Source organism: Zonotrichia leucophrys, chromosome 1A (assembly GCF_028769735.1).
Source record: "Zonotrichia leucophrys gambelii isolate GWCS_2022_RI chromosome 1A, RI_Zleu_2.0, whole genome shotgun sequence".
Classification (NCBI taxonomy): Eukaryota; Metazoa; Chordata; class Aves; order Passeriformes; family Passerellidae; genus Zonotrichia; species Zonotrichia leucophrys.
In genome coordinates this window covers 14,090,099-14,115,796 of record NC_088170.1, presented here as the reverse complement: position 1 = coordinate 14,115,796, position 25,698 = coordinate 14,090,099, and the positions used below count along the sequence as shown (strand labels likewise).

At 46.4% G+C, this 25,698-nt stretch overlaps 1 protein-coding gene across 1 annotated transcript in view; it reads right to left on the bottom strand.

Annotated features, from left to right (window-relative positions):
• CCND2 (cyclin D2) overlaps nt 1-25,698 on the bottom strand; it is a 26,196-nt gene extending 498 nt beyond the window's left edge. The window contains exons 1-5 of the mRNA XM_064700950.1: nt 25,376-25,698; nt 23,712-23,927; nt 21,080-21,239; nt 9,925-10,055; nt 1-279 (exon numbers count right to left, since the gene is read on the bottom strand). The exon at nt 1-279 is cut by the window's left edge and continues 498 nt beyond it. Coding sequence (XP_064557020.1) covers nt 124-279; nt 9,925-10,055; nt 21,080-21,239; nt 23,712-23,927; nt 25,376-25,570 — 858 coding nt within the window. The 5' untranslated portion in view covers nt 25,571-25,698 and the 3' untranslated portion in view covers nt 1-123. The remainder of the gene's footprint in view (nt 280-9,924; nt 10,056-21,079; nt 21,240-23,711; nt 23,928-25,375) is intronic.

Sequence of the window (25,698 nt, the reverse complement as noted above, 5' to 3'; positions counted from 1 at the left end):
TTTATACCTAAAAGAGCTTTAAATATGTTCTACGTGGGAGCAGATTAAAAAAAATTTCACTCTAAAAATAATAACAAAAATAAAGGTCTGGGGGAGCAAGCGTGACTTGGTGTGCCGATGTCCTCACAGGTTGATGTCTCTCACATCTGTGGGAGTGCTGGCCTGGTCCAGTTCATCCACTGTCTTGGAGGGGTTGCTCTGCTGCTGCTGCTGCCGGACTTGCTGCAGGCTGTTCACGAGCACCGCCTCGATCTGTTCCTGACAAGCTTTAAGGCAGTCCTAGAGAAAAGAAAGCAAATTGTTCTATTAGTAAAGACAAAGGTGGTTATTTTTTCCTTACTGAGCTAGTAGAAGAGTGGAAGAGCATCAGTCAGGTGTTTCCAAGAAGTGGCTGCTCTGACACAAATCAACCTTGAATTACCAGAGTTAATCACTGTGTACAAACCCCCTGGGTCAACCACTATTCATGCTGTATTTATTAGCCTCTAAATCTTAATATTTTACTGGTCTTTGATTGTAGAACCATTTAGGTTGGAAAAGACCTCTGAGATCATCCAGTCCAACCTTTGAGCAAATATCACCTTGACGACCAGAGCACTGAGTGCCATGTCCCAAAATTTTCTGAACATAAAACCAGTTTCCAGAGACCACTGCATTGAAAACTACAGAACATTCAGGGAAACAGCAGGGTACAGTACAGCAACCTAAATATGGGAGCCTGTCCATTAGGAGTCCCACAACAAACATGAAATATAAATACAGAAATAAAGGTGAAGGATTCACCCCATTTAAACCTGACACAATGAAGAAGACGACTATTAAAGTACTTACAGGATGTTCCACACTCTTGATAATACACTGGAAGACCAAATAATGTGGTCATTTAACCAGAAAAAAAATTGCGAGAAAACCTTGACAAACCCTGAGTTATAGGAGAAACTTAAAAATAAAACCCAAGCTGTGACTGCATGAACACAATGCCAACCACGTTCAGTGTGCTGGCACTGGGAGTATCAATCCAACACTGTGCAGGGGGACATGTGGTGCTTCAAGAAATGGCATTTTCTAAAGGCAGCCCTGAGGAGTCCTTCTGGAAAAGGCACTAATACTGTAAACTTCCTGTGGCCTCAGCCTGCCTAAGAGCTGGGTGTCTCCAGAAGTCTTCAGGGAATAGAGCAACACAGGGTTTGGTGGGAGGATTTTCACAACACAGGGCTTTAACCAGAGCCCTCAGAGCATCTGGCTGGGGTGGTGAGACTGAGCATCACCATTCCCACTGTCAGGCAGGGGAGCTGAAGAACAGAATGCAGCACTGACCTCCACAGGGCTCCACAGGCACTTGTCATCCTACTTGGGAATACAACTGCAACACTGAGGAGCTGGGCCCTGACCAACACACCCCTTTTTCTACACAGTACCTGGTTACTGGGGAGAGTTTGAAATATTCATACATGGAGGACTGATTTGTCATCCCAGCTGGACTGGGAAAAACACATCCAGTGAAGAGGATCTGCTCCGCTGGCCACGCTGACGTTTGTGATGGGCACAATTAGCTCCAGTGGGTAATGAACACCCATTTTTCTTGGCTACCAGCCAGCAGCTGCTGGCTGCAAAATCCTGTCCTCAGATAAAGAAAATCCCCCATTATCAGCTGGGGAGGGTTTTAGGTCCATTGTAAGCATTCACCTGTGTGTAAGAGGGCAATGACAACAAATCACTGTGTGGGTCAAGGCATTTTCAAGTGTGGGGGCACCAGTTTGCAGACTCTTGTAACAGACAACACTCGTAATGTGCTTTTTTGGGTTGTAAGAACCTCTTCTTTTAAAGCAGTTTCAAAGTACTGTGTCGTTCTGAAAACAGGCCAGATTTTTTTTAAGCAGCTTCAGTCTGAAAAGCTTAATGAGGCAATTTCCTTGCAGGCAGGCTTGGGGAAGGAAGGGTGGTGACATGCAGAACATGTGGCTCGAGCATTTGGAGTCAGCTTTGTCTGTTCCTAAACACCCTCATGTATGGTCATTTACACCATCACTGTACAAACTTCTGATGGGTAGTGTGATGATTCATTTCAGGTATGAAGAGGCTGAAATCTCCAGGTAACCCTATAGAGAAATGGGTCATTTCTTCATTTGTACATTTGTTCATGGGTGTCTTCATTTTGTACATAAAATCTATAAAGTGGCCTCGACTGGAATTTTCACATGGATTTTGTTTCATATGGGAATCCACAAGCCACTGTGTATTACCTCTCTGGTTTACACATTTTGAGCTAAAACCACTGAATTTTTTAAAACAAAGCTACAGTAAAAATGACCAGCACACTGCATTCAGCATGAAACAATTTTCAAAAAAAGTGTTGTTATTTGCATACTAAAGCTCCTTGGATGTTAAATCTCTCAGGTGAAAGGAAAAAAACCCTAATTTAGAGTACCTTATCAGCCCAGCTGTCACAGCATCATTAGGCAAGTAAGTGGCTTTATTGTATAGATGATGGCATTGCTGGAACTTTCTGTCAATCAAATATTAAGGGACACGATACAAACAACTACTAAAAACCCATCAGGACAAACAGCCTGGCCTTCCCATGACACATATTTTTAACCCCTCCAAGATTCATGGGGATTTGCTGCATGTGTATATATTTTACTGGTGGATTTTCATTTTTCAAGTTCTAGATGGCTCTGACAACAGAGAATTAAGTTTTAAGAACATATTAAAGGAAAAAACCCCATGAATTACATTATTTTCAACAAATCTTCCTTGAAAGAACACTGTAATGCACTGCAGTATGACCCCAGATTTTGCAATAGAAGGACTAGGCTATTCCTTCAGAATACTGCAGGGTTTGCCTTTGTTGTTTTTATAAAAAACTTTTTAAAGTGTGTGTCACATGGATTAACTTCCCCATTCTTCTATATGGTCTAGTAGTTTTAATGATTAAAATAGTTCTGGTACTTTCCATTCCATAGTTTTATTTATACTTCAGCATGTACAGAACTAAAAAGGCAATTAACTTTGGGTTTTCTTTTTTTTTTTTCTTTTATTCTGAAACTCTTTCATCCCCAGGTGATTTTACTAGCACATTTGAAAAGTATTTGAAGGAAAAGAAAAGCTCTCCTGTGTCTGGTGAGGGGCAGCCTCATGGCTGTGATGGAAATGGTGGCAGTGAAAATAACTGGAAGGAGGAATCAGCAGCTCTATGGCATAAGCTACTTATTCAAGTCAATAATCATTAAAGATTTCAATTTCCATTCACGACAATCTTGAAAGAAAGCACAAGCCCTAGAGAAGATTCTGCAGATTATTACACATAATTCACTTTCTTGAACTTTTCAACACTTCTGTGGTATATGTATGTCCTATACTGGCCCCCAGCTTTCAGCTTTAAACTGGCATTGATGGTTCATTGGCAAGCTATGAGGGAAGGCCCCCCACTCAACCCAACCCAACTCAACCAACAGGCTCTTGCTTTGCACTGCTCAAAATCCCAAAGCTGGGAATACTAAAAAAGCCTTCTGGCATTTTTGTGTTAAAGGGTGGTTAGTTTTCTACATACTTATTAATTACTTCACAAATAAGTGTTAAGGCCCTCAATCTCTTCTTCTTTCTTAAAACTAACTGCAAAAAGAAAATCAGAAAAGGACATTTTTAGGTGCAGGATCTGGTTTGATAAATGGAAAGGATGCTGGAGATACCCAAAATGACAGTACTGTTCATTGGTCATGTACTCAGATGCTTGGATAATCTAAGAAAGCAGCAATCAGACATGCATTAAAGAGTTGGATTTACATAAATTCCAGCGTGGAACATGTCATCTGTACTCCTACACACAAAAGCTGGCTGGATTCCTCCACTGGTTCACATTTAAGCCCCAATTCAGACCTCTCCAAAGCACATGCTTCATTGTTGACATAAACAGGGATTCCTTCCCAAAGTGGGGCCTTTGTGTGCTGAGCGCTGGCCTTTACCTCACTGACCTTCTCCAAAGCAAGAGCCTGGAAAGCTGCTGTGAGAATATCTTATCCATTTACTGTATTTCCAGTGATCTCACATCTCATGGATGCAGTTAAAAAACAGAACTATTTTCCCTCCTGAATGGATGTTTTTGCTACTGTAACAAAGAGCATCGATTACAGGTAAATGTCTATGTTTCTTTTTCCAACTGGAAGTAAAGAAAATAGTAATTTGCTGTTCCAGAGGACACCTCATGTGGACTAACAAGGACATCTCATTCAAAAAACAAAACAAACAAAAAACCCCACAAAAAACTAATTAATGCCAGAGCTTCTCCACTTATTGTTGCCACATTATTGCAATAATGCAATAAACAAGGTGACTAACATTAAGAATCTGAAATATAGGGCATTTTTCTCTGCATTTTTTTGGTCTTTTCAGCAGTTTCAACAGCGTCCTTTCTAGATTCAGTTCCACTGTTTGCTTCACCACTCAGTTTGCTGGTTTCCTGTTGCTGCTGTGGGTATTTCTCATTGCAAACAGGAGAAAACAATGTTTTCAGAACTGGGAGAAGAGAGAGTAAAGACAACATTGGGCTTTACCAGCAGGGTGATGTAGGGGCAGATGCCATGATACTCCTTGCTCAGTGTGACTTGGGATTTCTGGCAATCTCTGCCAGGTAATACTTTGAAGATCTGAAAGGGGGTAAAGGTGTGGGATTTATTGCTGTTGTAACAAACACTCTGAGTGAAAAAGGGGTTTTCAAAAAGCTGGGAGGACCTGCCTGCATTACACAGAGCTGCAGGAGCTGAGCAGGGACTGATTCCCTGCCGGAGTGGCTGATCCATGGGAGCTGTTCCTCGGGGGCCTGGCTCCCCTCAGCCGCGGCTGCCAAGGGACCCGACGGAACTCCGCCATGAGCCCGCGGTGTCACTGCATCACCCCATTGTTGCTACACACGCACAGCACTCACTGGGGAACAAAAAGCTGAATGAAACGGAGCAGCTGCCAACTCAGGCAAAGACAACTTAGGAAACTATCTCATTCTTCCTTTCTCTGGGAGGCTATTTCGCCTGTTGTTTCCTTGCATACAAAATGCGGTCTGCAACAAATAAGGCAGGATAAGATACAGCGAGTCCTGTTTCTTGCTTCCAAAACCACAGGCCCTAGACACTACAAAAGAGAGGATAAATGGCGTATGTGCTCTAGGGACAACGTTCAAATGTGATCCATTCAAGATAGATTTCCATGATTTTTTTACTGCAGCTCTGAATTCTTGAGTGTGGTGGTTCTTCACTTCCGTTTCTGTGCAGAAATCTGCACATCTTTATGAGGGGATGTCTCTGATCTTGGGAATAAAAAAAAAATCCCGGCACTGACATATGTGGCACGTGTAAGTGGAGATATTTTAAATGCCATTTATTATGGATCCAGTCTTCAAAACAGCCCCACTCCACATTTTTAAGGGCTCACGGCCAGCTGTTTCAACAAGCCTTTAAAAAATGCTTGGTTCCTTCCTTTTTTTCCTACTTCAGGCCCTTAAATATGCTTTAGATTTTCCAAACCACTCAACATACACCAGTTACCATCTGGGAACAGACTTTTAGAGATGACTTTTGCCCACATAGAGGCACTGGATCTGCCTGAAAACCTCTCCCTGGCTGCTGATGCTGGAGAGACCAACTCCGTGTGTCATCCAGATGCAACCTGGATGGCTGCTCTTCCAGGAGGTGAGGGAATAAACTTGCCCAAGAAAGGTCTCAAGCAAAGCACAATATTGATTGCAAGGTCTTGAAATGTGCCCTACCCATTCAGCTATCCCTCCTCACATCCCGTAATTGTGCACAGCGGGGATGCTCGTATCCTCCTCCAAAGCATCTGGCTCCACCAGGGACAGGATACTGCTCACACTGGAGTGCTGGTCTGGGATGCTATGGGAATTCCTGACTTCCTGAGTTGTTTATTTTTCCTTTGCAATGACCCACCAAGGGATGCACAGGGAGCTCTGAGGCTTCCTGCCAGTAGGTCTGTTAACTCTTTGCTCACCAGCCTCTCCTCTGCAAGCAACCACAAAGGGAATGTTCCCAGCTCCTGGCAGAACAGACTGGAACATGCAATCCCCATCCTTCAGAGCTGTGTGAAGTTAGAGACAGAAGCACAGAACAGTTTGGGTTCAAACAGACCTTAAAAGTGATCTTGTTCCAGCTTCCTGCCATAAGCAGGGACACCTTGCTCTAGACCAGGTTGCTCAGTCTCATCCAACCTGGCTTTGAACACTTCCAAGGATGCGCAGGACACAGCTTCTCTGGGAAACCTGTGCCAGGGCCTCAACACCCTCTCTAGTTCTAGCTCTAGCTCTAATTCTAATTCTAATCCTAATTCTCATTCTAATTCTAATTTTTTCCTAATATCCTATCTAAACCTGCTCCCTTTCTGTTTAAATCCATTCCCCTTTGTCCTGTTACTGCAGTTCCTGATAAGAAGCCCCTCTCCAGCTTTCCTGTAGCCCATACAGATGCTGGAAGGTGCTCTGAGGTCTCCATACAACTTTCTCTTTTCCAGGCTGAACAGCCCCAACTCTCCCATCCTGTCTCCACAGGGGAGCTGCTCCAGTTCCTGTTATCAATTCTGTGGCCTGCTCTGAACTTGCTCCAACAGTTCCATATGTTGGGGGCACCAGGACTGCATGCAATATTTCGGGTGGAGCCTGACAAGAAGAGAGGAGAGGGGGAGAAATCTCTGCCTCAGTGGTGTGGGATTAGCTTAGTGGCTCTTAGGGGCAGCAGCAATCAGAGAATGCAGCTCAGATGCACCACACAGAGCTACTTTCACTACCCTTTAGGCTGCTGAGCTTCTCCAAGAGCAGCTCCCTGCTGTTTATTCCGGTTGGTGGAAGGAGTAATGAAACCAGGGCTTGCCTGGCCCTGCTGTCACACTTTCTCCAGCCTGTGATTCAACCCTCACCTAACAGCCCAGGGCAGCTATTTACCAGAAATAACTGTTGTCCCTAAAATAACAGTCCAGGATGCCTTGAGCCCCATCTCAAGTCTAGGGCACTGCTCTGGATTCATGCAAAGATATCCAACACCAATGTGTTTTTGAAAGAAACACTCGTGCTGGTTGTCTGCTTACCCAACAGCTGGGCTCTATTCTACATGCTGTTTATTAAGAATGTATTTTTGGTATAATTCTTAGGGAAACATCCATTAAAAACATTAATTTTAGTTGTACATGCCAAACTCCAGTCTCAGTTACACTAATGTAAAGCTAAAATAAACCATGGATTTCAGCCTCCTGGTTAATGCTGCCACTTCCCAGCAAATAAACTGCACTCTTAAATTATCACTATAAAACAGTGAAAGTTCAGAAAAGCTCACTGCACTTTAGTTCCATCAGGGTTTCATTACCATTCTTCCTTTTCATCTGCTTGCAGCTTTGAAGCTGAGATTTTTCATGCTTCACCTCAGACAGTGACATTTTTTGAAAAGCCAGTGGGAAAGTCCTATCATCTGTTTCCATGCTAAGCAATCACACGCTCCAGTACAAAAATGAAGCAGAAGCCCTGGCACCCTCTGGCTGGGAAGGACTCTGATGGTTCCTGTGGGCTACCACGAGGCACAGGGGGCCAGAAGGTTTTCCTCTGCAGAACTGTTCATTTCTGTGACTTCCCCACTTTTCTCCTGCACGATGGTCCTAAAGACCAGGAACTCTCATTTCTCCTTCTTCCCTAAGCCCCCACTGGAGAACAAAATCATTCACACAGTGACAATGAATTAATTGTGCCACTGCAGGAACAGCTCTCAGGCACCAGAAATTCGGAAGTGAGAGAACTGAAGCTCTTCATTCAACTTTAATTAAGTCCCAGTGTAAAATGTATTACAATAGTCTTTACTCTTTACTAACACAGACTTGGGCCAACTCTTACACAATCCAGACAGTAGGTTTTTTCCAATACATTTTACACATGAGGCTGGTATTACTACCTATTGCTAAGCCTGCCTCATGCTTCTCTGAGACCCCATTTTCAGTTGCTTTTCTCTCTCTCAAGCTTTAGCATGTGGGATGAAATTTTCCAGTCCTGGCCCCTTTTGTAGTTTTTCAATGCAAAACTCACAGAGAAAATACCTAGCAAAATATTTCTCCCAAATTGAAACAGCAGGCTAATGAAAAATACACTATTTTGCCCAAACTCAAAAATTTTGGCAACCTCTGGTTAGGCTGAGGCTTCAAAGCTTGCAGGGAGTTAAGGTAACCTCTGCCTCAAAAAGGAAAACACCTTGAAAAAAAGAACAGCACCTCTAATTTCTGCCAAGTCTTATACTTTTTAGCAATTAAATTATCCAGCAGCTCCTTTTGTCCCCAGTTTTTTCTGATTTGTTGGATGAGTGAGACTCTCCTCTATAGTTTGTGCTGCTTGGACTGAGACCAGGAGCAAAGAGAAGGAAGCTGGTCTCTACCCAATGCTAAGAGACTCTTGAAGAGAAGATAGGAACAATAAAATGTAGGAGTTCTTTGTTATTTGGGGAGAGTATTAATTTTTTCTTCTGAAGGAATGTAGGCACAGTCAGATCTGGGAATATTTTCACCAAGACGGCAAAAAGCACAGTTTTGACCAAAAAATCCTGCTAAACTTAAAAGAGGTGTGAAGGCATTTTCATTGAAAAATTAAAGCCCCATCCTCTAACTACTTAAGCAGTGTTAAGATGTTTTTGTAGGTATTTTCTTTCAGACTTAAACGATCTGGATAGAAAAGCACAGTAGATAAAATCTTTCCAAATTTCAAGACGCAGCAAAAGGGCCTTATAGGGCTTGCACACAATTCTCTCAGGCACAGAAGGTGTCCCTCCTCTCAGAGGCACCAAGGGGATCAGAGGGCTGGAGCAGCTCTGCTGGGAGGAAAGGCTGAGGGAATTGGGATTGTGCAGCCTGGAGAAGAGAAGGCTTTGGGGTGACCTCACTGTGGCCTTGCAGGGCCTGAAAGGAGCCCACAGGAAAGATGGAGAGAGACTCTGGACAAGGGCCTGGAGTGACAGGACAAGGGGAAATGGCTTCACACTGACAGAGAGAAGGTTCAGATTGGATATCAGGAAGAAATTGTTCCCTGTGAGGGTGGTGAGGCCCTGGCACAGGGTGCCCAGAGCAGCTGTGGCTGTGCCATCCCTGGCAGTGTCCAAGGCCAGGCTGGATGGGGCTCTGAGCAAGCTGGGGTAATGGAAGGTGTCCCTGCCTGAGGCAGGGAGGTTGGAATGAGATGATCTTTAAGGTCCCTTCCAACCCAGGCCATTCTGTGATTCTATGGTTTAGACTTCAAACACTCTGAATTAGCAACATTCCCTTTTCTGTGCAAATCCAATTCAAATTAAATTAAATAGGAAACCCCAGAAATGCATTTGAAAATTAGGATCAATATGATTGTAAGAAAAAAAAAATCAAAATTCTCCCCTTTAAATTTTCCCCTTTTTAACCAAATCACAAACCCAAATCTTCATTTAACAGTGCTATCACAGATGTAATAATGTCACATATTTGCTCTGTGAATTAAAAACAATAAATTAGCACATGTTAAGGACAGCTTGAATTGTGCCTTTCTCATGTCCTGCCTTGAAATTAGCTCATTTTTCACTTCTTCCAAGCCAAGAATTTTTAGGTGATACCTTAAGAAGGGCCTGAAGAGCCATTTCAAGCACAGGACCAACAGCAGCACAACACCTCCTGGTTTGCTTTATGCCCCAAGGAATGCTGCCTGCTCACTCCATCACCCAAGGCTCCTGAGGAAGCTCAGCCTGCTGGACCATCAGCCTGGGCAGGCAAAGCCTGAATAAAAACTGAATTCCAGGAAATCAATGAGCTTTGGAGACTCAACCTCCCTGCAGAAGCAACCCCCTCCTTTGCTCCACTCAGTCTTCAGGATCAGGCCCAGTTCTCCAGCACACCCTGGGAAGTGAAAGGAGAAGAGGAATGTGGAACACTCACCACATCTGTGTTTGTGATCTTGGCCAGGAGGTCCGTGAGGCTGTCCCCATCATCAAGCTGAAGGCCACAGATGGCTGCTCCCACACTTCCAGTTGCTATCATTGATGGTGGGTACATGGCAAAGTTAAAATCTGCAAGAACAGATCTGGGAATTAGTCCAAGCTCAGACCAGAAAAGCTGCAAAACATCAGAGGCAAGCAACATAAAAAAACCACACCCAAGAATAAAACCCGGGGAAGTAGAAGAAAGGGAAAAGTGCCACTCTTTTTGGTCCCATGGAGCTCATTAGTCACACTGCTCATCACAAGCAGTCAAAGGAGGGGGAACAGACCTGCAAATTAAAATGGAAATGCGGTTCAGTCTTTTATTCTCACTGATGCATAAAGTAAACCTGGACAATTTTTAATAGTCTTTCCTTAGTTTTAAAGAAAGGAAAGAGAAGAAGGAGGCTTTCTGTAATTTATGTCAGAAATTTGGGTCCTGGTCACATTAGACCTCTCTGTATAACTAGAAAACTAACTGGAATAAGGTATCACAAAGGACCAAAATGAGATTTTTAGTCACGTCAATTTTTAAAGAGTTAATTAATTCCAGCATATAAAGACCTGTCCGGGAAAGAGATTTTAATTAACGGTTCATCTTTGCTACCTTAGCAATTAGGAAGTGAGAACACTTACAGCCCATAGCTATGAAATCAAAGAACAAAGATTGCATTTGTCATTACTACTATTTCTTAATAAACAAGCTGGAAATATACTTCAGAACTTCCTCTCACACATCTGTTAAATCAAAAGAGAAATTAAAATAAAATCCTGTGATCTTTATAAAACAATTTTATGGTTTATGATACTGCCACAGACACTGGTTTATCAGCACTAGTTTATCTTGCTAAATACTAGCTCTCCCACATCTTGATATATTCCTAAAATAAAACTTGATTTGCAAGTTCTTTGGTTTAACAATAACTCATTGACAAACCTTTCTCTACCAATTTTCAGTATTAGCAAACCTTTCTCGACCAGTTTTCAGCTGGGGGAATTAGAGCAGAAGGAAGAGTAAACCAAAGTAATACATCAAAAGAAATAAATTACAAGCAATACATTCCATCAATAGAAACAGATTACAGAAAACTGTCCTGCTGCAGATCCCAAATCCCCTCTGTTCACAAATTCTGTAACCCTGCTGATGTCTGTGTAACCACTGAGGTTTTAGACACATGGAGAGCTGCTCTCAGCCTCCCAAACTCAGAGCTGGCACATAGTTCAATAGCTGTGGAGACAGCATGTTCTTCTCCAGGCTGGAATACATCCCTGGGATTGAAGCAGTCCAGTAAGAATGGCACTTGGGACATAACATTCCCCCAGATGGACCAGAACAGGGCTGTTAGAAGTGGGGAGACAAAAGGAGGAGTTGAAACCCTGACTGGTTTCAACTGTCTCACAAAGCCTGGATTTCTCTGTCTCACAAAGCCACCAGGAGGTTCCCACCTGCAAGCCCAACACTGGATGCTGCTTCCTACCAGACATCATACTGTGACAGACACTTTTGAAGGGCAAATTCCCACTGGCTGAAGTAAGGAATATGGAATGCCATTATTATAAAAAAAAATAATTTATGCACTATTGTAATAGTAAGAACCCACTGTACAAAGGAAAGCTGACTCTTGGAAATTAAATTATAGTGCCCCCCAGTAATGAGTAAGACAACAGGAGAACCTTGACTCCCAAATTCTCAGTGCAGGACACAGCCCTGAATATGCTGATCTCGGCACATGGTGGGGGAGCAGGAATTACACTTCCAGGATTGCCTGGAAGTGCAATTTCTGCCAGTCACCAGTGGTGTCCCCCAGGGCTCAGGGTTGGGCCAGTTCTCTTTGATAAATGACCTGGATGAGGGGATCGAGTGCATCCTCAGTCAGTTCTCAGGTGACACCAAGTTGGGCAGGACTGTTGATTTCCTTGAGGACAGGAAGGCTCTGCAGAGGAACCTGGACAGGCTGGATTGATGAGCCCAGGCCAGAGAGATGAGGTTACAAGGCCAAGTGCCAGGTCCTGCCCCTGGGTCCCAGCAACCCCCAGCAGCTCCAGGCTGGGGAAGAGCCCAGCAGGAAAGGGCCTGGGCCTGCTGGCCCACAGTGCGTGCCCAGGTGGGCGAGAAGGCCAATGGCTGCTGGGCTGGGCCAGCAATGGTGTGGCCAGCAGGAGCAGGGCAGTGACTGTGCCCCTGCCACATGTGGGCACTGGGGAGGCCTCACCCCAAGGGCTGTGTCCAGTTCTGGGCCTGGCACTGCAGGACGGACACTGAGGGGCCGGAGCGTGTCCAGAGGGGGGAACGGAGCTGGGCAAGGGGCTGGAGCACAAGTCTGATGAGGAGCGGCTGAGGGAGCTGGGGGTGTTTAACCTGGAGGAAAAGGAGGCTCAGGGGAGCTCTATTGCTCTCCACACCTCCCTGACAGGAGGGTGCAGCCAGCTGGGGACCAGGCTCTGCTCCCAGGGAACAAGGGACAGGACAAGATAAAGCAGCCTCAAGTTGTGCCAGGAGAGGTTTAGATTGGATATCAAGAAAAATCTCTTCAGGGTGATCAGGCATTGGACCAGCTGCCCAAGGAAGGGGTGGAGTCACATCCCTGCAAATGCTCAAAACACATGCAGATGTGGCACTTGGATTCATGGTTTAGCTGTGAACACAGCAGTGCTGGGTTAGGGTTGGAGTCCACGGTCTTAGAAGTCTTTTCCAAGCTTAATAATTCTGTGATCAAAATCATTTTCATGTTTACCTCACACAGAATTATACAAACATGCATAAGGGATAACCACACCCCTAAGTTGGGAAGCAACTTCCATGTTTGATCATGGACATACCAAACCATCTCTTACTTTATGCATAGGAACTACAGGTAGCACCTGATTTTCTATAATTTTCCTCTCCTTGTCCTGAGTTTCAGGCAGGATGTATTAAAAGATGGTGCAGGGAGGTGCCACGTGCAGGCAGAATGGGCTGAGCAAAGGCCACAGCTCCACCTGCCCTCTGAAATTCCTTGCCTCGCATCACGACCTCCACGTTATTCGAACACCGGTGTTCTCGTGGCTGGTTTTAGATCCACTCCCAGAAACTGTCTTCCTAGGAAGCTGAATAAAGAGGCACAGTGTCCCTGCCAACTAGCACTGCTGTAGGTCTGCTTCCACGTGGGGTCACATGCGAACATTTCTATGCCCAATAACCTTGTTAGCTCCCTTAATGTCATTCATAATGCAAATGAGACAGCGAGCGAATGGCCAGAGGCCCAGAGTGACTAAAGCTCAGCATCCAGAAAGTCTTACATTGCCTCTAGCTCTAAACTAACTTCCCTCCATAACAAGCACCATAAACTTGGCTATCAAAGCTACACATGCCCAGTCTTTGTTGTACAACAGGCAGCGATTTGTATCACTGGCTTCTATTTTTAGCATATTAATTAACTACTGCAACTGGTGAGGCAAGTGTCTCCAACTGGAGAGTGTGGCACCATTGTCTGAAGTCATCACCTCATCTCGAGCTATTGAAAATCATGGCAGTGACCCTCCTGCTGATATGAATTTAACCTGACATGCCCACAAAGGAATGGGGGGTGGTGCACCAATTTTGTGCACATGGTTCTCCACATCACCCTGGACCCTATTAGTGTGGAAAGAGCTCATTGAAAGAAAAGAAGCCACATTGTGCTGGGCCACCTAGAGGGTTGAATAGAAAAGGCTGAGGAAAAGAGCAGGCAGCGCAATAAAGGCCATAATTAACATATTTCCATATTCAAGCAAAGCAATAACTACGTGAAATGTTTGTCAAGGTGCAATGAAAGCATAAATATTAAGTACCGTATCTGAGGGGATGCAGAACCGCCCCCCCAGTCTCTTAGATTCCATTGAGAAATTCAAAACAAGCTTTTTACGTGTTATTTTCAATTATAAACCTTTATCTCTGCTTCTACCATGACAACAAGACAAGTTTCGCCATCCTCACTTGGTTTTCACCCAGGTAAAACTGTCCCTCCTACAAATTAGGCCAAAAATTTGCCCTGAGATTAAAGAAAAATTATAAAAGGGGGTGCACAGAGAGAGAACCTAAAAATGTGAGCTGAAACATATGCATTTACTGCGAATTCTTGTAGGAGGATGATGAAACCTGAACTACGGGGGAAATTTTATAAAAAGCACTTCTTACTGGGCACATGGAATTTTATAAACAGCACTTCTCCCTGGACATCTGAAGCAAGGCTAAGGGCTAAATCCTTCTGTGTGCAAACTTGACTAACGCACCCAGAGCCTGCATCTAAAGCATGGCTGTGACTCTAACTCTGTTGTGATTTATAGGTTTATAGTTGGGCTCGATGATCTCAGAGGTCTTTTCCAACCTAATTGATTCTGTGATTATGCCATTCCATGGGAAAAGTACAAAGGAGTCTCATTATAAGTTAGAGAAGCAGTGCCACAGCGCGTGTCCATGAGAATCTGAGCACATGAACACCTCAAGGGAAGACACTGGGTTGTTAGAAAGCAAAACTTGTTTTACTTTCTATTCCCAGGCAATATACACAAGAAACCATCCCATGTCCATTTTAATATCACCTATTTCCCAAACAACCTCAAAAACAAGTGACCAGCCCTGCACAACCCCACTGACTTCAGCACTGGAAATTAAAAAGGCAGTGCAAGGAACAGCACCCTTTGGAACACAGCCACCTGTGGACCAGCCAGCCAGAGTCACCAAGCAAATTCAGGGTACCCTGAATCTGCCCCCCACTTTCAGCCTGGAGCTGACACAGCCGGGGCACGAGGAGGCTTTTCTGCCAGTGGAGCACACGTAATCCACGCCGAGGTTCCAGGGCTGCGAGCACCGCGGCTGAGCTGTTTTGCTGGCTCTCTCCCAATCCAGTGGTCTTCACTGCCTTCAAGCCAGGAAAATGCAAGGCTGACAGTCAGTCCAAAGCAGAAGGGAACTGGAGGAAGGAACCCAGAGAGGTCCTGCAAGGGGAAGCCTTAACTTGCAGCCAACAAATAAAACCATCGGAAGGAGAAGAGCACTGACAAATAGCAGGCTGAACATGCTCAGTGTGTCAAAGTCAGATGGGGGAACTCTTAAAATGACCCATTTCATTGATCTGGCTGCTGGTTGGGCTTTTTTTCAGCAGCCAATATTCATCTCTGTAATTTGATAGATATTTATTTATTTACAGAGTTGGAAACTGCTGCCATAAGGAAGGTAATTCTTCCCACGGTGGGGGGAAAAAAGGGAGGAAAAAAAGGTATGTTACCTCCATCAGAAAAGCAGGTATTGATACATTAAAATCATGTAGATAATAGTCACAGCCAGCCTCAGACTTCACCCAGCCAATGCCAGTACTATGAAGACAAGCATGGATCTATATTTAACCATCTAAGTTTAAAAGAAAAGTCAAAGATAAACAATGGAAGTAGTGAATTTAATTCTTGTCTGCTTTGATCCAAATGCAATTCCAGAGCCAGTGTGGTGTTATTTTTTTTTTTCTAATACATTTGGTTGTATCTGCAGTGGCCATTTTTTTTTCTCTTCCTCTTGCATTTCTCCAAGACACTGCAAATTTTCCTCACGTTAACTATTCTTACTTTTAAAGGCAAAACCAGATGACTTCAGCCCTTCAAAGCAAACACAAAACTTTCAAGTAAACCAGGATGCAGAAGTGCTTCCATCCTTTGAGTAGGGGGGAGGGCAGACATCTAATTCTGTTCCTCCCTTAAAGCAAGCAGCATTTGGCCTTTATACAAATGGGTCTGAAGTATCCTAAATGTTAATGCTTTATCACATCACAAGAGAGGTAAAGGCAGGGAAACACACTGAACAACCTACGCAAAGCAGAGGAGCACTCACAACAATATGCTCATTAGTTGATGGTAAATACTATTTCTGAACAACTGTTTGCACTGGTTTTTATTTGCACTTATTTTACACCTTCCTAACCAAGGATCAGGATGATGTTAGTGCTCGAACCACCAAAAGGTCAGACCTGCAGCTGGCAGAAAGGAGGGCAGCTCTCCTGGCAGCTGCAGAGTGATGCCAGCTTGTATCAGCACATGCTCTCTTTATTTCTTTCCACCTCCTCTTTCCAGGCTTCACTGGTCATGAAACATTCCCGAGGGCCTGACCACTTGCTGATGGCACTTCCTTGGTTCTTGTGGCTCCACTGGCTGGAAAGCTCAAGATACTGATAAGGGCTGGAACAAGCAAGAGCTTCTTCTTTTGTCTAGCAATAAATGAGTGCAAATTATTCTTTCTTCTGCTATGCAAGAATATCCTGCAAGCACTGCCACTTTGCAAGATGTATTTTTATTTCTTAAGACATTTACATAATGAAGCCTCCACAGGCTTCATTCTTCCCCTCTGCAAAGAACAGGTCCCAAATAAAACTTGTATCACACTTTCCAGGCTCGGGTACCTTACACTGGATGAAAAGGGGATGCAGAGCAGAATTGCCCAGCAGGAATGCTGAGGAGCAAACAGGCCTCATTCTGTGTGGTCACCCCGTAGACCTCTACCAGGGTTGCAGACTTCATCTTGCAGTCTTCACTCAGACAACACTCCCATTGACTTCCACAGAACTTCTGTCTGAAGAAGGATGCAGGATTTGGCCCAGAAGTTAAAAAAAGCCTTCTCAGCTTTCAAGTGTAGATGATTAATGTCCCAGAAACAGTGGGCAGAGGTTTGGCACACTGTATGAAACTGACTTAAAGCTGACATTTTGCTGCTCTTTCTCGGCCTCTGTGCTGACACAAGCCCGAGGCCTGAGACGCTGGATCCACCATGGGCACATCCCACCTGCCACAGGACTCAGCTGAGGCACAGAAATGACCTTGCAAAGGACTGAGTCCAGGCTTTTACACAAGCTGCCTTCTATCTCTGCAAGTCTGCAAAGGCTTCTGCTTCCAAGTTTTGGTTGCCACTCAGCTAAAATCCTGGGAAGCTCCTCACAGAGATGAGTGTCTCCATTACAGCTCCTCTTTCTGAAAGCCTGTCATGCACAGGCCACCCTCCCTCAAAAACCATTCCCTTACAGGCTCTCACATAAAAAGGGGTACCCTGCACCAAAACTGTGGCATGTACAGGCTCTGAGAGGAGAATGCAACACAAGGAAGCAGTTGTGCATCTGAGATTCTGAAGAGGATACAAGAGAAGAAATGATGAGCACACCCAAGGGTAAGGAAATAATGCCCAGCTCTCTCTCCAGCAGCAGCGTGGCAGGCTCTGCACACACCTCTGCAACCACTGCCCTCTCCCACTCCTTCCAGCAGTGATTCCCTGGCTTGGAGCTCAGCACAGGCGACTGGCCAACCCCTGAGAGAACACTTCCAAGCTGTGCAGCACTGTGCAGAGAGACAGAGGAACAAAGGATGCAGAGGAGTAAAGAGATGGAGGTGTGGGCAGGGTGGAAAAGCAACACAATCCCAGCGAGCAAAACAAGGATGATCTCCATTGGGCTCACAGCTGAACAGGAACATCCCATGCTGAAAAATCCCAGAATCATTAGGGCTGGAAGGGGCGTCTGGAGATCACCCAGTCCACACCCCTGCCAAGGCAGGGTCCCCTGGAGCAGGTGACACAGCAGCACATCCAGGTGGGTTTGGAATCTCTCAAGGGGGGGAGGCTCCAGGCCCTCCCTGGGCAGCTGCCACCGTCAATGTACAGAAATTCTTCCTCACACTGAGGTGGAACTTGTGTTTTAGTTTATGGCCACTGCTCCTCATCCTGTTGCTGAAGAAGAGCCTGGCACCGTCCTCTGGCACCCTCTTTGAGATATTTATACACATTAATGCAATCTCCTCTCAGCCTTCTCTTCTCCACACTAACCAAGCCCAGCTCCCTCAGTCTCCCCTCCTAAGAGAGAAGCCATAAGCACCACTTAGAGGCCCCAAATGCATCCTCTTGGTGCCTAGAAAATCCAGAAGCATCCTGAAGGAGATTTTTGGCTTGCACAGGGAGCCACCAGTGGGATGAGAAAACAATGACATGGTGACAGATCAGGCCATGCCAGTGCATAGTGCCCATCTATGCACACTTATTGCACAGTGAACAAGGCAGCTGGAGGAAAATGCTACTTCCATGCCCTCCTAATGGAAAAGAAGACTCCTGAAACCTTTGTGAGTGCAGAGCAATGAAAGAGAAAACTTTATTCAGGAGGACACACAAGCTTCTGTCCTGCTCAGCAGCCGTATGCTCCGATGGGACCAAGGGCAAAGAGGGAAACATTCCAGTTCCAGTCATGCTCATGTGAATCATTAATCACTGCAAGGACTGGGGAGAGGCCATGGGTTTATATCCACGCAGCTTGGTTCAGGAACTGGGCTCAAAATAAAGGCACAGAAACAGAGAGAGTGCCAAAGTGACCAAACATGACTGAAAGGAATATGCAGAAGAACGGAATATCACCTCCTTTTGGGGAACATTCAGATGGAAAGGAGAACAGTGATGAGTATCACTGTGATCCCACACATCCAGTAACTGTTCATGGCTGCTTCCCTCTTCATTTACTGACACTAAGTGCTGCAGGACTGAGATCAAAGCCAGCTCTGTGCAGGCAGGGAACACCTGGTAAAATGTTGTTGCTGGGAAATTAAATGGAGCAGTTGCTGAAGAAGATCTAAGGCTGGGGGAGAAAAGTTCAAAATATGCCAGATTTTGTATGATACTTTAAAGTAAAGCTGAGAAAGCTGTGCTGAGATGAATCAGGAAATAGAAATAGATTCACTGCTGTGCTCCAGACCAGAGCTGTTAGCCAGGCAGCCAGGTCAGCTCTGGGAATAGTAAAGAGTCAAACTCAGCCTAAAAACACACATGGGGAGCAAGGGAAGAGGGAGCCACATGTCAGAGGAGGTCCTATTGCTGAAAGGAGGCAAATGGGGAAATGAAACACCAGGCTTAGCCTGAGCTGGCAGAGAGCAGCAGCTCTGAGGGAAAAAAAGAAGAAACAGAGTGGCTGATGAGAGCTCTGCAACAAACAGGACAAGGAAAGGAAATGACAACTGAATCTGGAAGGGAAGTCTGACAAGAAGGGGCTTTTCTTCAAAGAGTGGCAGTGAAAGGGAAATTTTGTAGTAAGAACAACATTTCCACAATGGAAATTGAGGTAGCAGTTCCCAGGTAATGTGGGAATGTGGTATTGAGTGCTTGGGTAAGATCTCTGCTTTCAAAACGAAAAAGTGTTGTGGGTCCTCCTCAAAACTACACAGTGGTCTGTGGACAATGGCATGAGAAGAAAAGGAAATCTCCAGCCAGCACCACAGTGCCCTCACTTTTGGGAAGCCCTGTACTCAAAAATTATCTCTTTCCCTTTCAAGGGAAGAAACTTTAATTTGTTGTCTCTTTAAACTCTACACAAAGGACCTCATTTCATGCACTGGAGACATACAACATGAGAGGCAGGTCACATGGGGGACACACGAGGGAACTGCATGACTGGGCTGAAGGCTGGAGAGGGAGCACTGCTCTGGATCTCAGTAAAAGGACTTCTAGAGCATGGAGCTAACCACCAAATAATTCATGGAGTGGAAAGAAGTCATGGACTTTGGACACTCTTTCAGGGACCACAGTCTTGCAATGGTTTGGTTATATGGAAAACTTTAAGGGCAAAGGATTAATGGACCAGAATTTGAGATGTTAAATCATAATGAAATTCTAAGGCTCTCAAGAAAATGATGTGCGGATAAAAAAGCAAACAAACCAGAACACTATTGGAGGAAGTGAAAGCAACAAGAGTGGGAAGATTGTCAGGTTTGGAAGGCAACACGGAGCTGTATTGCAGTTTGATGGCTGAGGGTGTGAAGATCCAGGGAAATGTCCATGGGAAAGACCATCTTTTTCATATCATACAAGGCAGAACAGTGAATGCATCCTAAGTAAGGGGAGAAGGCAAAGAAATCACCAAGAGTGATCCTGCAGAATTTGAGCAATATTTCTATTGAGTCCTGTGGTCTTTGGTCTGAAAAGAATCAAGGAGCAGTGGGAAAAGAAGGGAAGGTCTGAGCATCATGGCAACCAAAAAGTCCATTACCCTAACACAGACCATATACAAATCTCTGAAACAGATCAACTGAGATAGAAAGAATTGGCCAACATTGTAAAAGCAGTCACTACACCTTATATACAAGAAGCAGGCATTCAAACCCAAAAGTTGCACCCCGTCTTCACTTCCCCTCTGCAAACACACAGGCAGAACAGTTCCTATCACAAAGGACTAGGTACATCAAACTGGTGAATTCAAACACTGAGCCATCCACTACTTGATAATGACTCTGGAAAACACTGCATGCTGTTTATCTAATTCAGGTCCAGCTTCTAAAAAGTAGTCTTACCATTAACCCTTCGGATGAAAATTCAGAGTACACTAATTCTGTAAAAGTAACTGAGGGAAGAAAAACCCAAACAACAAAGTAACACAGAAACAAAAACGAGTGTTTTGCAGACAGGTCAAAATTAAAAAGCCTCTCTTTCACAGAGGCAATTATTCTCACAGAAATCTTCAGAAACTGTGTTCAGCTTTGTGACAAAAAGGGAGGGCAATGCTTCCCTACAAAACATGGTAGTTTCACTGCTTTCTTGGGGTGAAGATAGCAAAGAATCCCATTTTTTTAAAAAAAGTAATTACCTTTTAAACTGTCATTCCCTGTGCTTCAGGGATGTGGCAGTACCACATAAATGGTAAAATACACAATTTTGCCTTTCATCTGGACAGAGTCCAGTTAATGAAAAGTTTATGAACACATTCATGCAATGCATTAGCTGAAGACATTTTGGGCTAATGTGCCATAACAGCTTCTGTATTTGGAGCTCTCCTTACAAAGGATCTGTGGCTCTCTAAAAGAAGCAGTGAATGGGCAAAATAAAACCCAGGATGCTCTAATCCAGCCTTACAAGACTTCACTGCAAAAGCACCACACATGTCAGCTGCACTATGGGTCACTACTACAAGAATTTTGCCCAATGCACAGTTTTGGGACCTGATTCACAACACCCTTTGCAAACAGTCCCATGGGATTTAGCTCCTCTTCCCACATCATGTAAGGATGGAGGGAATGAAGCACCATCAGGAACAAATCTGCCCTTCCAACCACACTATGAGCAGCAGCAGCAGCAGCAGAGCAGCTGAGCCTACCTGTGGCACAAAGGGCGATGAAGGTTTGTGCATGCTTCCGGATCAAAAGCAACTTGTCTTTAGGGAGAGGCACCTTCCTTAGGATGTGTTCAATGAAATCGTGTGGGGTGACGGCTGCAAGGTTCCACTTCAACTTCCCCAGCACCACCAGCTCCCATTCCTGCAGAGGGTGGACAGGGAGAGCACAAGACAAGAAAAGCCATAAGCAAGCCTGCGAAAAACCTCTGCTTATTTCTTATTATAACTTTATCACTGCTAAATTTGTTTTGCTCAAACCCTTTTTTCCATATGCCTCTACTGCTTTGAAGTTGTTGACTTTATATTCTTTTTTTTTTTTGAACACCAGAAATGTCAGGCTCTACTGAAAATAATGAGACCTGGCAGCTCCTGCCAAGGTTTTTTTGTTGTTGTTGTTTTTTTTTTTTTATCCAGTGCTGAATGCCCACCCAGAAAGTTTAGACTGCAATTAGATATTGCCAAGGTCACTGTGGTCCTTTCCTAGTAACTTCTTTTAAATGGCTATAGTCCTTACTTTATAGCCATTTAAAGCCCTAGGGACAGCCATGCACAAAAATAACCTAGATATACATTCCTTTTCTCAAAACTGGGGAAGTTGGCTTGATGGCATTGCCTCCCAAAACTGTACTCCAAAGGTCCTGCAGATAAATCTGATGGTGCTTAAACTACTCCAAGAGAGGCTCTGCAGAAAGGAAACACACACAACACAGCCAAGAAGTAGCCTGTGTAAATTATCTGCCAGTAAATCATGTAGGAGCCATTCCCAGATTCTTTGCACGCCCAAAACTCCCACTGCAATCAAAGGAAAGCTTGGGCGTGTACGTAACTACCGGCCATTCCCTGAAATGGGATTCCATGTGCAAACAGCACCCAGATCCAGCCATGGGGTGCATGACCTGCATGTTTCAACATTTAAACTGAGTTCTGAACACCTCACAGTGCCCCACAGAGTGAGCAAAGCTCAGGCCTCCAGCTCACATTTGTCTCATCCGTCAACTATTAGCTATTAACTAAATTCCACGCACTGATTCCCGAGTCCTGATGATGCCTGATGGAGCCCAGCGTGGTGGGGAGCCCCAGCTGAGCTGACAGAGCTGGCAAGTCAGGAAGAAAAAAAAAGTCCTTTAATTTTGCAGCCGCGGAGACGTCAACCAGCGTTGCTGAGAAACCATAAACATGGACCCCACAATGCCATTTCTGCAGTCCTTTCCCTGAATAGATGCCCACTTTAACAGCAAGTTACTTTCCTACGGACATTCCTGCTGGATTATGACAGAGCCCTCCATGCTCTGAGAAATCTCACAGATATGCAAAAGGCCGCAGAAACCAGACGGGATTTTTGAATTTCTCAAGAAAACCTGTAAAATGTTGGAACATAACGATGATTGTGTGAACTCAAGGCCAGCTCTTCCCAGCATTACTGATGTGACAGGTTTTGAGACAGAACAGTCAACCCAGAGGACCAAATACAAGGAAGCACTTTAAACACATGCTTAAATCCACGTGGCACAAGAAGGTTAGGGATGTTGCTCTGCATAACTGCACGTGGGGACCACGGCACTTCCCCTGCCCATCTGTGCCACCAAGGGGACTGACACCTCGTGGTCCTGCCAGCCAGGCAGGATTTGAAGGCAAGGCTCTTTAACTCTGTGGAAGCACGAGCTATCAACCCCAGCCCCACCCCAGGGGGAATTCCCAGTGATTCATAGGAAAAATTCTTTAACAACTCAGATGGCCATTTCTCTGACCTAGCATCCATATCACCAAGAAGCCCTGGTGCACATCCAGTGCTCCACATCATGATGTAGACGTCACTTATTTCCTTCAGTAATTACCAAATTGTTTCACTTCCTTTGCATCTGAACTGAGAGGAGCAGCAGACGTGAGGTGATTTGACTGAGCCTTATCACACAGGATGGCTCAGGCTGGAAGGAACCACAGTGGTGCATCTGGTGCCACCTCCCTGCTCCAGCAGGGCCATCCCACAGCACAGGACACAAGACTGTGGCCAGACAATTCTGGAATATCCCCAGTGAGGGAGACTCCACACCCTCTCTGGACAATCTGTTCAGGGCTAGGTCACTGCCCAGGGAAGAAGTTCTTCCTCGTGTTTAGCTGGAACTCCCCGGGCATCAGGGGGTGCCGTTGCCTCTCGGGCACGGCCGAGCATCCCGGGCCCCCCTCGAGCATCCCGGGCCCCCCGGCCCGGCCCCGGCCCCGCACCGCCGCGTGTCTGCCGCCAGGTGGCGCCGCCGCGCCGCCCGCCCGCGCACGTGCGCCCGGCGAGGTCCCCTGTGGGGACACCGTGGGGACACGGCGGGGACACAAACGGGACACGGCAGGGACGGACCCACCCCCGGCACCGCCAGCCCCAGAACCCCTGGCAGCGGCCGGAGCGCCGCACGGCACTGCCAGGCGGCTTCGGAGGACAGGGATGTCCCCGCGGGTGTCCCCCGCCCTCAGCGCTGGCCCCTGAGAGTTTGTGGCCGTTCAGAAAGGTGGGAAAAGCGTGGGTTTTTCTAAAAGGCAGGGGCTGGGTGGCGAAGTGCTGGGTGCTGTGCCAGAGGGAGAAAGGTGCTCTGCCGGAGAGGAGGGAGGAATTGGGGCTGCTTACCAGCAGCTCTTGGGGTTTGATGGAATTGTCCGTGTATATGCACAGCTTCTCGGCTGTGAGGGGGATTGTCTCTTTCAGCTTGGAGGCCAGGAACATGCACACCGCCCCCAGCAGCTGCAGATGGCACTTCCGAGTGGGCACCACAGCTAAGAATCTGTCCAAGTAATTCATGGCCAGAGGGAAAACTTCTTCTTCGCACTTCTGCTCTTCGCAGACCTGCAAGTGAGGAGCGTGGGGAGGGAACGATGGGGCAGTCCAGGGGGAAACGGGAGTGGGAAGCAAGAAAGAGACAAGAAGGAAAAAATAAATAAATGAGTGAACCCACCAAACAGACCACTACTTCCCTTGCTTTTGCTCCTATTTTTGTTTCCCGGGGAGCTAAATTTTGGGGGAGGGGGAGATCTGTGGAGAGGCTGGGAAGGCTGTCAATCGGCTTTCACATTCCTTTAGTTCATTCAGTAAGAAATGAATTCAAGACACTGTGTGGGAGAGCCGAAAAGCCCCATCCAGCAGCAAGAGAGCAGCCTCAGAGTTTTTTTTTTTTTTCCTTTGCGACCCAATTTTTCTTTTTTATTTCGTCATATTTTCAAAAAATCGATAAAAAATATCAAAACTTCCCCGGCGGTCCCGGTTTTGGGGCTGGTGGCATCCCGGGACGATCCCCTATCGTTTCCGACAATTGTAAAAATTCCCCCGCCGGGTGTCCCCCAGCCCTGCGCCCCCAATCCCGCGTTGTGGGGGAAGGACGAGAGACATAGCGAGGGCGAGGTGGGGTGGAGAGAGCCCGAGCCGCCTGGATCCTTTTAGCAGGCAGCAAGGAGCAAAATTCTTTTAAAAATTTACAAAAAATCGGAGCCGCAGAGAAAAAGCACAAATCGCACATGAAAACTAAGCGGGGAGTCTGGGCTTTCCAGCCCACGGAGTTTAACTCCGGAAAGGTCCCCCCCAAAGGAGATCCGAAGGGGCAAAGGATGGCTGGTGGGGCCAGCGCAAGGCAGCGAGTCTGCGGGTCTGCGGGCCCGCTGCCGCAGCGCCTGAAGCCTCGGGGCGAACGGGGGGCTCGGCGCCGGCCCCACGGCCCCGACACACCGGGGATCCCGTTCCGCGGGGCCGGGGGGCACCCCCGAGCCCCCGGGAAGCAGCGGGGGCAGCCGCGCTCGGCGCCTGCGAGCAGAGTCCGCATGCAGCGCAACATGGCGAGAAGAAGGCACGTCCTCCCCACTGCATACGTGGGCACGGAACCCTCGCCGGGCAGAACGCGGGGCACACGGGGCACCCCCCGACCCTCGCCCTGCCCCGCGTGCTGCTCCTTTTTCCCAGGAATGCCTCAATCACAAGCGCTCCCGGAGGCGGATTTTCTTTGCTTTTAATTGCAAATGACTTTTCCAACTCTCCCCCCCCACCACCACCACGCCGCGCTTCCTCCCCTCCTGCACCCCGCTCCGGAGCCCCCCGGAAGGGGCGACCGCCCCCGCGGGCTGTCGGTGTCCCCCGCGCCCCTTTCCGCACCGGCTGGGCTCCGGACGGGGACAAGGAGCAGAGGGGATCGACAAGAAGGCGGCACCCGGTGACCAGAAGAGCGAGGGGCTGCAAGGGGAGAGGGGCCGGGGTGCTGCCCGCGGCCGCTCTGCCTCCCCCCGTCCGAGGGGCCGGGATGTACGAACCTCCAGCATCCAAGTGGCCACCATCCTCCTCATGAAGGGCTGGATGTCCTTCTGGACGCACTTGAAGTAGGAGCATTGAGGCAGATACCTTTCCTCTATGGTTAGTAAGTTGTGCAAAACGCGGTCATCGTAGAGCAAGTTCGGGTCAGGCAGAGCTCTCCTCATGGGATCCACCTCGCAGCACAGCAGCTCCATGTTTCCAAAGAGATCTCCCTCTTTCTCTGATGGGAAAGGTTTTTTCCTTTTTTTTTTCTTTTTTTTTTTTTTTTTTTTGGAGGGGGGGAAGGGGGTGGGGATAGGAGAGGGGTAAAGGAGGAGGGGTA